The sequence below is a fragment of the Medicago sativa genome, chromosome 1 (genome assembly GCF_051527215.1).
Source record: "Medicago sativa cultivar Bolivia chromosome 1, Bolivia_mono, whole genome shotgun sequence".
NCBI classification, from domain to species: Eukaryota; Viridiplantae; Streptophyta; class Magnoliopsida; order Fabales; family Fabaceae; genus Medicago; species Medicago sativa.
This window is the reverse complement of record NC_140749.1, coordinates 72425577-72441814: the sequence shown is the minus strand read 5'-3', so window position 1 is coordinate 72441814 and position 16238 is coordinate 72425577. Positions and strand designations below refer to the sequence as shown.

General features: G+C 31.6%; 1 protein-coding gene and 1 long non-coding RNA gene across 3 annotated transcripts; one reads left to right on the top strand and one right to left on the bottom strand.

Moving 5' to 3' along the window:
• The first annotated feature begins 4291 nt into the window (after positions 1–4291).
• On the top strand, positions 4292–9334 carry LOC146957121 (uncharacterized). 2 transcript variants are annotated; one of them, XR_015022273.1, is made up of 5 exons: positions 4292–4618; positions 4766–4834; positions 5890–6038; positions 6335–6490; positions 8993–9334. It is a non-coding gene; the product is annotated as an uncharacterized LOC146957121 (long non-coding RNA). The 2 variants fall into 2 exon arrangements; XR_015022272.1 differs by lacking the exons at positions 4292–4618; positions 4766–4834 and having other exon boundaries at positions 5451–6038.
• A 2115-nt stretch (positions 9335–11449) lies between these two features.
• On the bottom strand, positions 11450–14610 carry LOC146957120 (GDP-mannose 3,5-epimerase). Its single transcript, XM_085734333.1, has 7 exons — positions 14547–14610; positions 13427–13837; positions 13208–13304; positions 12980–13109; positions 12727–12859; positions 12134–12341; positions 11450–11919 (listed from the first exon to the last, which is right to left on the bottom strand). Exons 2-7 carry the CDS (start codon positions 13834–13836, stop codon positions 11758–11760), a joined length of 1140 nt encoding a protein of 379 aa, XP_085590459.1. The 5' UTR covers position 13837; positions 14547–14610; the 3' UTR covers positions 11450–11757.
• Between the last annotated feature and the right edge of the window lie 1628 nt (positions 14611–16238).

Below are 16238 nucleotides of genomic sequence, written 5' to 3'. Positions count from 1 at the left end.
ATTTCAAACTGTAAATTGTTTCTTTTTCAGTTTTCTTGACTTGTTTTTGTTTAGAGGCAAACAACGATGTCTATTCTTGTTCTCAAGACTTTTACTTTATTTATGATTTTATTGCAAATTTATTATTCATTTAGAAATGCAATAGTTTTACTTCCCACAAAGAAATTATATATATTTTTTTAAAGAAAATATAGACTTGTGGAACCCGTTCACCCCACAAACTATAGAGAGTTGAGCCTGCTTTAAATTTGGTCCAACTCAGCCAAAAACTGTATTTCAAAGATGAAGAGGGTTGGAACATACTCTCTGATGCCCATTTTAATATGCAAGTTTGTGATGATTTTACGCATTATTTCACTATACAAGAAAGAAATGTAATTTTATTAGGAGAACTAATACTTTCTTATTTTTATAAGACATAAACAACCTTCAATAATAAGTGCACGTTTGGATTCATGGTGACGTTAACAAAGTTTAATGAGTCGCCTTGATTTTAACAAAAACTACAGTATACAATTTTAATAAAATCGCCACTCTTTCAAACATAAACTAAGTATAGAGAGCACAATAGTGTAGAGAGCTAAAGGCTATCACAAACATTGAGCTTGATGATGCATATCACTTTATCTTTAGTTGAAAGAGAAAGTTTTAAGAAAATGTTTGTTATCTTGATTTCCATCCTTTTCTTGTGATTGTGTGAACCTTATGTAACACTGAACGATCAGATCTGTGCAAATTGCAAATGAATGGTCCCCTATATACACTAATCGTTCACATACTCTATTTGGTTCGTTCTAATTGATGCCTACCTTACATACAACACACACATTATGAGAAAGAAAGGAAAAGAAAAAGATTAAAGTGTCTCCCTCAAAAAACAAAAAAAAAAAGATTAAAGTGTCATCCAACCACAGTTTTAAGATATATAGAAATTCTCACTAGCTAGTGTCTGCATGTGGTGGCGTGAGCGTGATATTATTTAAATAAATTCGTTAAAACAATAGTATATTGGACCACAAGGTATTCTTCTATGGTCACAAGATCATATCTATAGTATTTGGACACACATAAAAAGACCATCCTCAAAATATTCAATCATTATTTTATCAATTTCCTTTTTATTATTAAAAGGGTTAATTATGTTTCTAGTCCCTATAAAATAGTGACCTTGTAAGTTTAGTCCCTACTTAATTTTAATAGCATTTTTAGTCCCTATAAAAAAAAATTTACTTATAATTTTAGTCCCTGCTAAAATAAAGTTTGATTAATTATCCTTAAACTCTTAAATTTTTGAACGATTTTTTTGAGACAAGATTAGAACACTATGAAAGGTTCGTTTACTAAAATTTAGAATTTTCTGACATGAAATGAATTAAATATGAATTTTTTAAAACGACAAAAGTTAAAGATAAAAAGTAATAAAATCTGGATGTAGAAATCAAATTTTGCAATAATTTTTTGCGGACGAACTTTTAGTAATATTCTAAACATGTCTGCAAAAAATTGTTCAAAAATTTAAGAGTTTAAGCATAAATTAAACAAATTTGAATTGAGTAGGGACTAATACTCAGTGCAGAAAAACAAAATTAGGGACTAAAAATGCTATTAAAATTAAGTAGGGACTAAACTTACAAAGTCGCTATTTTATAGGGACTAGAAACATAATTAACCCTTGTTAAAATAATACTTCTTTTTATGTGTGTGACCAAATGCTATTTATTTGGTCTTGTGACCATGTTAGAGTTTCTCTTGGACCACTGCATATACATCTTTCTCCTTGTTTAACTTTTTGATCTTACAATTCTTTATAGTTCTCTTCCTTAATTTAATTATAAAGTTGCCGACATGGCCATTGGAGAATAGCTATAGTCCGTAATTAATGGCTAATCCTTTCATGCATTTTTATTTTTTTATTGCTTCCTCCTCCTGCCATTGCACACACTGTAGCGGGGCCGTAAGAATAGTTAGATTTAGAGAGAGAACTTGCACGTTCCGTGAAGGATAATATCCATATTTTTCTTACAAAATTAACACATTTTCTCCACAAAAAACAAAATAAAGAAGATTTTTTTTTATACTTTTACATTTTTTTTTACCACTTTATAAAATTTGTTATCTTCTTTTCTTATAAAAAAATTAGGAATTTTTTCAAGCTGATTAAAATGCAACCGAAGAAAAATGACATACACTTACCAAGATGAACACTCCGATATCTTAGAGTTTGGTAAGTAAGTACACTTCAATATCTTAGATACTAATGACTAATGTCATATCATATTTTTAAATGAATTTCGCCTATCGAGTATCGATACTCAATTAAACTTCAAAATATCTAAAGTTCCTTTATGCTAACGTAGAAATTTATGATTGTGTATAATCTTAATACTAACTAGTTTTATATTATTAAATAATAAATATGGCAAATAAAAACAAAATATTTATTCATAAGATTGATTAATTTTGTTGCATTCATGTATAATTAATTAATGACAAAAAAAATAGTGAGTGAACTTAATACTTGTGTTAATCCATTAATATTATAAATTGTATATTAAAACACAAATTGAACAGCTTATCAAGAAATTAATCAGACGATTATAGTGACTGCATATAATTGAATAATAAGGGTTTGTTCTTGCTAGCTGTAGCTAGTAATTTTGGGGCCTAAAGAGATTTGCGACACTAAAGCAAGAATTTTATAGTTGTTTCACAGTTGAGCCGACTATATGTCTAAATAATGTGAGAAAAGATGCTGTCTCTTTTTAAAGGATTTTAACATTATGATAATCTACTATATCAAATTTTAATTTTCCCATTTTTCTTGATATTATATAACGACAATTAAATATCTCCCCTAAGGACTTCAAAAATTAAAAAATAACATACGTACATATAATAAGTTGCAGAAAAATACAAAGTAACGATAAAGAGACAGTGATCTATCTCCATCAAATGAGACAAAATTAAAGAGATGACACTGAGACAACAAAACTAGCTATTTAGAACCAGAGATGGTCCAAACGTAGCCTAGCTAATAGGGTATTTAAAATTAAGCACAGTACAGACAGGTAGACAAATTTAAAATAAAGGAACTTCTAGGGTTTTTGCTTTCTTTGTTATTATTATAAGCACCGCATACATACGGAGTTGGTTAATTTACGACCACTTATTTTATAACGAATTAACGTTCAAACAGACTCGTTTCATTTACGTTTTATCAATAACATTAATTAAAGTTAAATAAAGGAAAAAATAATTAAAAAAGTTTGAACAAATAGTAAAATTGAAAGAAGGATTATCACACTAAAATGTAGTATCTTCTCATAAGTTCATCTAATATGGATATAAAAAGTAAATTTTATAACAATAAAAAATGTAGAACAGATTGAATATTATATTAAAATTTACTGGAAATAATAAATTGTTTATTTTAACTGTTTCATATTAGGCGCGTCATCTTTTAATATAAAAGGGTATATTTTTTTAAAAAATTATTTTTTAATTAAATAAAGAATGGTTAAATATAAATAAGATAGTTTATATAAAAGGTAAAATTGGAATGGAAAAAAACAAGTTCCATTTACATCTTTCATCAAAAATAAAAAGTTAACAAGTTATAGCTTTCATAAAAAGAGAAGTTATAACTAAAAACTTATCTAAAGATGGAGTTTGCTTTCTATAAAAAAAGATGGCCACTATAATTTTTTTTAGTAGATAGATAAAATGACAATAATTATTGAAAATTCACACACAAATAACCAACTAAAAAATCAGTTGGTGCAAGTTAGCAAATCTTATAGGAATTTGCTAACTTACAACCTCTCATTTTTTAATGGATCTAAATTAGAAAGTTATACAAAAACTTGTTAGTTTGTACATGCTAAAAATAGTGGATTTTTATAAGAAACTCTTCCTTTTCTTTTTGAGGAGAAGAAACTCTTACTTCCTTTGTTCATTATTTTTTAGTAATCTTACTTCCGTTGTTCATTTTTTTTTTTTTTGAGAGATTACTTCCGTTGTTCATGTTTAGTCACTTTAAATTAATTTATATTTATAAAAAAACCAATAAATTATGTTAATTATTTTTATTTTTTTCTTACAGTAGTCTTAATAATTTATTTTCTTATATTATTTATTATCAACAAATAGTTAAGATTATTATTCACAAAATAATAGTTAATATTGAATTAAATTTAAAAAACAATAAATAAATAGGAATTGTTTCTTCTACAAAAGCCATAGTTGAAAAGAGAGAGTATATATCATATATACTTGTCATGCTTTTGTTTTTGCTAGCCTATAGCTAAGTTTTCAATCTTCTCATCGCTGTTAATTCTTTGTATACACAATCCTCAACTTTGAAGAGCATTTATCCACACACACACATAGCTGAAGAATTAAAGAGACAGAACGGTTTGTGTAGGAAAGTGTGATATATTATCTATAGATTTGTGCACCTTCAGCAGTTGAAGCTGCCAGCATGATCTGAGCTTACCTTCTAATGGCAAGAATAGATCATATGGCAGCTTCACCTCTTGACTGGAAGCATATATGCAAACCCTAATTTCTTAGCTTTCAGATTTCATTTCATTCTTTATCATAGAACCCTAGAAAAAAGGTTTGTTCCATTCCTTCTAGATCCATAAGCTTTTTCTTCCATACTTATATATATGCATGCTATCTGAATAATTGAAGTACTAATTCAGATTATACATTTTTTTATGATGTTCAGAATTCAGATTATAATGTTGCTAGATTTTTGCAGAAATTGAGAAAGAGAAGGAAGCTGTGTAATATTATGTTCTGGAATCTGAAATCAAGTGATAGTAACTCGGTGTGTACTTCTTACCTTGGATTTGGGGATACTTACTGGTCCCTTTTTTCTCATATATCTTCATATAATATGCAGAAGTACTGTTTCATTTGAAATAATAATCTTATCTTCTGAGATCTATATATATTTTTACATTTGTTTCATATGGATTGGATTGGTATGATTCCAAACTTCAAGATCTAGAAAAAGTAGTTATGCACAGATATATAGACATTGGAATAACTAATTGTTCCCTCTTCTTCCCACACCTCACACATTTTCAATATATCCATCAAGGGTCATGTTAACCAGTGCTCCGGGGGCATTGGTTAAGGAAACTAAAAAAGGAAATTTCAAAGTAAAAATAACATTTTTTAAGCTTTTGATGAGTTGACAACACAAGTTTCAATGCAAGACTTTCTGCATTTGATTCCTTAACCAGTGCCCCGGGGGCACTAATTAACATTTTCCATCCATCAATGATACACATAGATCCTTGTCTCTTTGATATGCTTGTATTGTGTTACTTTTTTGTTTAATTGGTTGAATTATTATAGTGTTATGGAAATCATTATAGCAGCATGGCATGTTACATATGTGTAGACATAAATAGATCATGCACATATATGGGCAAGGGCACACTTGAATATGGAGTTTGTATCTTAGGTTATACTACATCCGTCCTTAATAATTCATTTATACATATTCACCATAATAGTATTTATTTCTTACTTGATTTTTTTTTCTTTCTAAGAAGCCGAACTAACCCACCAAAATTGACACTAGATATAATCGAATCTGAGAACCTGAGAGATATTATTAGGTAAATAAATACTTAATACAATTGAAAATTTGAATAAAAAAGTTAGTGGTAAGCTATATTTATTTTTAAGATCTTTGTGGATGCATGTAGAGGTGATTTGTTTGGGAAAAAAAGAACAAGAGGATGAGAATTTGGTTCTCTCACCATAATATAATGGTGTTTCCAAAAGAAGACTACCTTTTAAACTACATTAATTATACAAGTATAGATGAAGAATGAAAGAAATAATTAATAAATTAAAGGAATGAAACAGTACACTTTGAGTCTAAACTTGAACTGAGTGTTAGACTTAGACCGTAGCAGCAAAAAAGTACAAGCTTGGGACAACTGTTGTTGGCAGAGGAGTATAGTTGTATCAACACTTGGCAAACTACCTACTAGCTAGCTGCGGCCCCTTCAACGGTAATGCAATTCTCTGTATAGCTATGACTATGTGATGTAATTGTAATGCAACTACTCTAATGTTTATTTTGGGATATATTTGTCCTCTAACAGTTACTACTTTTTTTTTCTTCTTCTGGATTTGAATTCAACATATGATAACTTTTATTTTATTCTTATTTAAATTTTATAGTGACAATATTTAATGAAAATCCACTAAATATGGAGTGTTGAGAGGACCATATCTTGGAAGTAGGGTTGTTTACTTGGAAAGAAGATTAGGCCACAAAATTATGAATTTAGTTTCTATATTTCAGGTGGAAGATCAACTAACGGAGGCGCCCGTTGCCGGTAAAGGTTTCTCGGTGAAATCGGCCTATGTTTTCAATGAAGGTAAACTCCTTCGGATAAGCCTTTTAGTTGGAGAATAGTTTGTGTTGGACAAGCTGTGGTCGAGTTTTGCAACATCTAAGGTAATTGGTTTCTCTTAGTATAGCTTCTTTTTAGATAAGATTAATTCCTACTAAATCTAACTTATGTCATTGTGGAGTTTATCATTGAGCCTCAAGATGTCTTTTGGGTAATTTGTGTGACATTGAGGAAACGACTTGGCACTTATTCATGAGATGTGATTTTGCAGCTCAAATGTGGTATGGGGTAGGTTTGGCTATGTCTTTCTTATTCTGAATGCATTGTTTTCTTGTATCCATGGGTGTGGGAAGAATGTTCCAAGCAGGTGGGATTGGCATTCTATACTAGTTTATTTGAGGTATTAGGAATGAATTAATCTTGTCTTAATAAGAAGCCAATTATTTCAGAGGTATTGGTCTTATTGAACATACCTCATGGAGATGGTTTTTGGTGTAGTGTCTTTTTTATGAATGAGTGGCGGATCCACTTGGTTGCTTTTGTAGATGATAGTTGTTTGCCTCATGGGAACAATGTTTACATTTGACTTGTAACTTGGAGCTTTGGGATGAAAACTGAACCAAACCAAACTGAACTGTTTGCTAAATTTAAAATAACTGAACTAAATTGAACTGTTTGCATTTTAAACTGAACTGAACTGTTTCAAATCGAACTGAACTGTTCCGAACTGAATCGAATTGTTATTATTGATACCTTTTGAAAAAAATATGAAAAAAAGCAAACGAAATCGAATTTTAGTCACCAAACTGAATTGAACTGTTCCGAACTGAACCGAACTGTTTCGAGTCGAATTGAATTGTTTTGAACCGAACTGAACTGTTTCAGTTCAGTTTCGATACTGTCAGAAATGGTTCAGTTTTTTTTTTTGGTTCAGATCAGCAGTTCAGTTCGGTTTTTTGGTTTTTTTGCCCACCTCTGTTGTAACATGGGTTGGGTATCCCTTGCAGTCTTTCCCTATTGAACTCATTATTTTGTTGTTGAAAAACAAATTCCACTTTGTTAACTTCAATTTGAAATTGATTGTATGACATAAAAACTATAAATTTCTTCTATCATTGTTTTAAGAAATATTTATTTAACTAACAAAATAACAAAATAATATTAAAATTATTCTATTATAATAGTTTAGTAAAATAAATAAACTATTAAAATATTAATTTCAAGCTTAATCTTCTGTAATGTTTTTTACAATTTTCAGCAACTATTTATGTTACTTAACTCACTAGAAAATAGAATTTCATTAAGTCGTTGACATGACTACAAAGACATTTTTTATGAGAACCTTTTTTATGTAACTTGTTGTGGATGAAGAGACTGTAAATGGATCAACCTATCTTAAACCTAAAGAAATAGGTTGGAGTTTCAGACCTATCAAGGTAAATGGTAGGTTTGTCTGGATAGGTTTGTAGGACAATCGCACAAACAAAAAAACAAAAAAAAAAAAAAAAAAAAATTGAACACTTTTTTTTAAATACAAAGATTAAAGAATTTTTAGTTTACACAATTCGGAAGGGATTTGTTCGGATATTGGCCAATCCGAACGGTACAAAATATATGCATGGTCATACATTTGAAATTCGTCATCTTCTCCAACTCTCTCACTCAAAATCATTCTAAACAAAACCCCTATATGTGGCTCTAAAATATTTTGTACAATTTTTTTTTTTTTTGTGTTTTCTTGTCTTTCCCGTTTCACTTTTCTATAATGGTATCGTTCAAACTGTCCAACTCAGAGATATGCCAAAAACTCATTCGGATAGGCCAATATGGAACATACTTTTATTATATTAGCCATTTTTTTTCTCAAGCTAATAATGATACTATTTTATGTTTGGAAGATCCAAAATCACGTTTTTGGAGGTGTATGGAGTGGAATGTGAGAAAGAAGGTGAGTTGATGTCTGAGTCTGGGATGTGTGTGTATGCGTATTTCAGATAAAATAATTCAAAGGCGGGAAACACTTTGGATTATATAATCTGAATTAGTTTTTTTCAAAAAAATAAAAAGGATTAATGGCCATAGAAGAGGTTTGAGATGGAGTACGTCTTTCAGGTTTTATAATTTGAAAAACGCCATATCAAATGGGAGGTAAGGTCACGTCCACCAATTCCAACCCACTTGTGGGAAGTTGCGTTGAACTAGAGGAGGGTTAGGAGACTTATTACTAGCATGCACACTTTCTCTACTTCGATTGTGAAATTTGCAAATCTGAGTGGCGAGAGTCGACACACTCAAAGAGAGAAGGTGATCGCTTAGCTGATCATACGAAACGATCCACTTTCCTTGGTGCACCTTTTGTATTAAACTTTTTTGGAGGTGGGCACGTAGTGATTATTTCCGGTAAAACAAATTGCCGAAACAAGTCTTTCATATGTACCTGCATATTGTAATTAGCGGTGTTAAATCTGGTCTACAATGAAATGAATCCTCATGTGTTATGATCATAAAACAAAAATATGCATTATGTATTTATGTTCTATTATTGGAGCATTTCAAATTCTATAATCGAATGCTTCAAGAAATCATGCATTTTGATAATATTGTAGGATGCGTGACAAGAGAGAAGGGTGGGAAAGAAATTCTCTGAATTATCAAATGGAAGGCAAGTGCCCGTCCATCAATGCCAACCACCTGTGATGAGAATTACAAAACTGCTAACGATAGACTCAGATTTGCTACTGTAAAAATATATATACTATTACACGCTGCTTTTTATTTTGATTGGTGATTTTTTATTTATTTTGGCTACAATGATTGGTATTAGAGGGTGTAGATTACAACTTTGCCAAATCATTGTCTTGTAATAAATGATCCAACGATGAGATCAAAACTGTGTGACACAAAATTGTTTAAACCGAATGGATTAGCCATATTAATTGGGAGTGAAATGGTAGAATTATTTAATCATAAGACTTTGACAAATAAATAAATAATTTCACAACTCATAAAGGTAAAAGAATATATCAAGTTTTTTTTTTTTTTTTTACTTCAGAATATATCAAGTTTGTATTAGACCCCATATCGACCGGCCGAAAAGAAACAAAAATAACTAAAATTGACACTTGGATTCATCATTAGTTCAAGTTTCATTTTTAGAGATAGGATTTTATGTGACACATCAAGGAATAACAATGGACAGCTTTGAGGAGACAAAATTGATGCAATAAGTTGTGGACTAGGCAGTGTGTGTTAAACACACGAGTTTCTGTTCTATTTTCTGGAGGGTTGATAGTGCTCAAGAGTAAGATCATCTCCAATGCAGTTCTTTGCAGTTTGGAACGAGGTTTTGAACTATAAAGAATTGAAACTTTCTTATGAGGTTTCGACAATGGAGAAGATGTTAGTGACATCCACCATATAAGAATCATTTTTAAACAAAAACTTAACAATCAAATATTAATTTTTCAGCACCCAACCTTCTTTTTAGATGGATTGTTGGTTAGGTGATGTTTCGTTGAGTGTTCTTTATAGGCGTCTTTATGAATTAATAGATGATGGTTTGATGTATGCTTTTGTTGTGCTTGAGTTTGGTTGGGTGAGGGCGGAGAGACGTGGAAATGGAGGCGGAGATTGTTTGTTTCGAAGGAGGAGATGGTTGGGGAGTGTTGCGAGTTGTTATCTAATGTTGTTTTGCAGGATGATGGAATTGATGAGTGGCAATGGCGGTTAGAGCCTAACAAATGTTACTCAGTTCGTGGTGTTTACGAGTTCTATAACAAATGCGGATATGCTTACTCCATCAATTAACAACATATCTTATTTGGCATAAAGAGGTCCCCCTAAAGGTTTTTTGTTTTTGTGTGGCGTCTTATTCAGAATCAGATTCAAACATAGGATAACCTTCATAGGTGTGGCATCATTCAACAACAATGTGAGCTTTGTGTTGGTGGGTGTAGTGGGGAAGAATCAGCGGTACTTCTATTTTTGTCTTGTCCTTTTTTGGTTGTATTTGACATCTTCTTAGGTAATGGTTTGGAATTTCATCGGTTGATCATATCTACATGTCTGATCATTTTGTGTAATTCGGTAAGATAGGTGGTAATTCAAAAAGCCTACGGTTTATGCTTTATTTTAATTTGGTTTTCATGTGTCTGCGTGATCTGAAAAGAACGTAACAATAGAATATTTAACGGCAAGGAAGCATGAAATGTTAGATAAAATAAAGCTTCTTTCGTTTTGGTGGTTGAAGGCAAAACATGCTACTTTTACTTTCAGTTATCATAATTGTTAGCTTAATCTTTTAGTTTGTTTGGGCATTGACTAGTAATTTTTTTGTTTATTTTGGCATTGTTGTCTGTACTCTGAACGTGTTCTATTTTTGTTGTATGTCCTAGTACATCTTGTGCTAGGCGGAACGTGCATTTAGTAATATATCTTGTAATTTCATTTTGGCTTGTTAATAAAAAAAGATATCAGTAGCCAACTAGCCATCCATAATCAACAGATTGAAGAGCAAAATAACAATCTCATTATATATAAGATCATGCACACAAAAAATAAGAAAACTATAAATGAAAAATCAAGCACAAAAATATAGAATCGAAACCACAAAATCACACCAAACCACAAATATCCAAACATACTGATAAAAACACACTAATCTGAAAATCAAAACAGCAAAAGGTTTATCCAAATCAACAAAATCATAAAAAGCACAGATTGGTGCAACAGAGGAAGGCGCTAGAGCAGAGTCCAAGGGAGAGTAGAAGGTTGTAGTCTTCAAAAGAGAAATAAGCCCTTAAATCAGATTCTCTGTTATACCCTAGTATTAAAGCCATACATATGCACAAGCACAAGCAAAATGGGTGAAAAAAGAAGTGGGGTTGCCTTACAAAATGGATTAACAATTACAATAAGAGTGAAATTGATACTTGAACAGAGGGTAGTCTATCTAAAATCACACAACTGTGGAAGTAACAATGGTTTTTGCAAGACAATAACAAAAAGCTTTATGCTGAAATAATAAATATATCCGGCACTACATACACTAATATCATAAAACATTCAGAAACAACATGAACCAATTACATTGAACTTCATAAATCATGAGGAAGAAAACAATTGTTTGCTTATTAACCACAAATTGAGACTAAAAACAAGTGATTTAGAACTTCTAGTGCAGAAAACCACCCCCAAGCACCGACAAGTGCTATAAAAAAGGTAAAATATGAAAATACATTGAGCAATAAGGATTCCGATCTACGCATAAATAACGTGCAAACAATTAATAACCATGACATCGACCCTATTGAGCTGTAATATAAAGCACACTCTTCTCCGGAAACATTTACTTCACTGCTACTGCCATGAATTAACTACTCTCTTTGCCGTCTGCTGCCCGAAGTGAGCCTAATTGGACCGGTGCTTGGGTTTGCACCACTTTTGATGAGCCATATCCTGATGTATCAAGACCTTGAGCCTTCTCCCTTTCAAGTTGTTCCTTAATCCAGACATATGTAATCCTCAGCCCATCCTACAATACCAGAATTTAGATACTGCTGTAAATATACACAGAACCCTTTGAATATTCATTAAAGTCAAACAATAGGAGGACAAGATCAACTGTGAATTTTATCAATGAGTACAAAACCTAAAAATTCCATTACACTTTCTGAAAGAAGATGAAGGAGCCAAATTGGATAAAAACTTATTAAGACACAAGAAAGAAGGACGGAGTCATTTTATACCTTCAACTTCATTGTTGGAGCCCAGCCAAGTTTCTCTTTTATTAGTGTATTGTCTGAGTTACGACCACGAACACCCTCTGGGCCAGGAATGTGATGTATAGAAGTCTTCTTGTCCTCAAAACCAAGAACGATCTCAGCCATCTCATTCATGCTGACCATCTCATCACTTCCAATATTTACCGGCTCGCGGAAATCGGATTTAGTCAGTCTAAACATAACAACAGACCAAATTGTCAGGGCTTATCATAGAATACATGAAATAAAAGATGAAACAATTGCTTGACAAACACCGTATCATTTTCCCTATCCCAACCAATTACGGATACTAAAATTATACAGAAGCAGTAAAACCTCTCAATGTCATTTATGCAATAATGTTGATTGAGTGAGCTAACTGGATTTTGTAAAGAAACTACTTAATGAAATTGACGAACCCTTAGAACAGCTCAAACATGAAAAGTTTGGTTAAATGGTTCTGTTTACATCAATCATAGAAACCATAAGCTCAAAATTATAATTCAAACAGAGAAACTCAAGAAAAAACACATGAATAAAGCTGGAAAAACCAAACCAAACAATCAGCCAAGACCTACCTAAGTACACCTTCAACACACTCATCAATGAAGGTAAATGATCGTGTTTGCAAACCATCTCCCCACATCTCAAATTTGTCTGTAGACGTGATTGCTTTCCGACAAAAAGCAGCAGGAGCCTTCTCCCTTCCACCTGTATGACAAAGCAACAAACTCATTACATCGGTAAGCTTACCAAAATTAAAAACATCTACTAATTTGCTTATTCGGAAAAGACAAAATAACAAAATTTACAATTCAGTTAAGAGCATACCTTTCCATGTTCCAAAAGGACCATATATGTTATGGAACCTCCCAATGCGGCACTCAATTCCGAAATCTTTGTTGTAGTGCTTGCAAATCTCCTCTGTTGCAAGCTTCTCTAGCCCATACGCATCTTGTGGCTAAACACATTCATCAAAATGAACACATCAATCCCAAGCTTAATGTAAAAATAAAGAACCAAAATGCATCAAACAACCAAAAGGAATCGCGAACAAACCTCAGCAGGCCATGCATCAGACTCCTTCAAGCTGACATTAGTAGTTTCTAACTGTTTAAATTCAGGGTAGATACAAGCACTTGAGGCATAGAAGAACCTGAAAAACAAACATTTTTCGCAATTGGCTTGAGTAAAGTACATCATATAATTGAAACTAACACAAAATCACTAATATTTGTTCGGTTATAGGTCCAAAAACATGATGTGTCAGATACTAACCTCTTAATTCCATTAATCCTAGCAGCTTCAATCATATTGAAACTAATCATTGTGTTGTTATACATAATAACAGAATGATTGGACTGAATAAAACCCATTCCACCCATATCAGCGGCAAGATTGAAAACATGGTCAACCCCTTTAGTAACCGTTAAGCAGTTATCCATGACCCTGAGATCAACAAGATGGAATTCATCACAGAACATGTCCTCAGTCATGTGCTCATTTTTCTTCCAGTCAGAAGCAATAATGTAATGTCCCTCCTTCTTGAGACGCCGCGCTAAGTGCGACGCGATAAAACCCCCAGCACCAGTGATGGAAATTTTAAGCTTTTCTGATGGCCAGTAAGGCTCTCTCTCAAGATTCTCATAGGTGTATTCTCCATAGTTAGTTTTTCCAGTACTTCCCATCCTGCAGAACCAAAAAATTGGTCTTAATTGAATTCAAAACACAAGTAGATACTACATAAACAAATAAAATAATAGAATGCAATACAACACATGAAGGCACATGGTGGATTCTAGAATGCAATTAAATAATGAAAGCATATGAAAACAATTAATTCACTATGGTTGACAAAAATAAATAGGGAATAAAAGAATTAAAATGTGTGTCAATTTCGTAAGTACAACTCAAATTAAAAGGCATAGACAATTGATATGCTAGGGCGTAGGTTCGAATCACAATTCCCCACTTATCTGCACTTAGTGTGTGTCATTGAAATTATAATAAATAAATAAAAAGAATTCTTAAAAACATTCAATTTTTTGACTAAAATTTTGGTTTTTAGGTGAAGCAAAAACAAACAATAGTAGAATTATTATTATTATATATTATATACCAGTATAAAATAGCAGTGATAAATGGTGAGAGTAAAACAAAAACAAAAATAATGATATGCAGAGAGACAGAACAATACGAAAACAGAGATCTGTATACAAGACACAGTAAAATCGTTTTACATTAGGTTAATGAAGACAAATCCTTGATAATTCAAAGGTTAAACCCTAAACCGCAATATAATTATCGATAATAAATAAAAATAGACAACAAATATATGATATAAATGTAAATATATTGTTTATTTAAGTAATTAAAAAAGAGAAATTGAGGAAGAAACCTGATTGATGTGATGATAATGTATGGAGAGAAGAGGTTTGGTTTGAGTTGAGAAGGCAATTGGTGGAAAATGCTATCTTCTTCTAATCTATATATATAGGACGAGAAGGGAAGGCCACTTGTTCGTTATTTTGCTAGCACACATATATAGATAGCATAATTGGCTTGTGTATCCATCTACTTCCACACAAAGACAAGCTTTTCATTTTGTCACTCCTCTCTTATGAAACTTCTCACTTTACAATTACAATCATATTAGTACTTTATTATTTGGATGTACATGTACTAACATTACACTCCCTCTAAAAAAAATATACTAACATTACACACCATGACACCATAGATTAAAAAATCTAAAAGTTAAATTTTTTATATATTTTTATTTTTAGGGTCGGTAGATGACGTGTGAGATTTGATGTTAGAACTTGATTGAAGTTGTCGAACTAAACAATAACAACATTGTTAAGTGAGCTAGATCTTATGAAAGTAAACTTTTATATTTTACAACAAGAAATAAATGATTGTTGTGGAAAATTTTATATATTTTATATACGGTATTTAATTTCCACCAAAAATATATTTCGACAAATATTGTTTTGCAAAAACTATTTTGGATAAATATTGGAGTTTCGACCTCAAGTTCGCATCACAGTGTTTTGAAAAATTGTCCATTGTAAGTCTAGTATGAGCTCTCACAATTTTATATTTTGTAAATGGCGCATTGTTTGATTGAGGAGTGTGTGTCCTTTATAAAACTACCATTTGCATTGATTCCTGTGCAATATGAGACTTTTTGGTTTCCTAGAACAGTGGTCAATCGCATCAGGAAGGGTCTAGGGTCGTGAGTGGAATTCATGGAATCATTACATTGGACCAAAAGTAAGCGCATAAAGGAAATATTTACACCATATTTTTACTCAAAGTCTTCAAAAATTATGTATATCGGTCATCCCACTTATATATCGTTCAACATCCATTTTTTCATCAAATAAGGAACTTCTAACTCACAATTTATTTCAAAAAAAAAAAAACTCACATGTTGCACATCGAAAATGGGCATGTCTTCTCTCGGGTATTGAATAGGTTTGATCCCTACTTGGGGCACTAATGTTCTGACCTCAAGTTCGTAACAATGTGTTTCCAAGACATTGTCTGTTTTGGTCCTTGTATGAGTCATCATATGTTTATCTTTTGTAAAAGATGTTTCGTTAAATTGAGGAGTATGATATATACACAGACACACACATTTGACAATGTAAAATATTTTTAAACATGTATTCAATCAAATTAATTTATGATGCCAATTTTTTAAGTTATTTATCAATATTCAGCATGATTTGATTGGATGTAAATGTAAAATGATTTTATATTTTTGTTTTGAGGAAATGTATAATTTTCTCTTAAAAGGTACTTTTCCACTATGGTGTGGGAAATCAGAATATACTTTATTCGTGAAAAGAATCATTCACAAAATCCAAATTGATTGAAAAGAATCATTCACTGAATCCAAATTGATTATCTTCCTCTTTTCCTCTAAGGTGATATCGGAAAGGCATTTAAAACGCTGCATATGAACAAAACAAAAACGAGAAAAGTGTTTCAAGATCAATAATGTGATACCCGATATTTTAAAAACCATGCTGGTTAATGGTTATTGAGAATTGGGACGATAATTATAGTTAACCAAATCCTT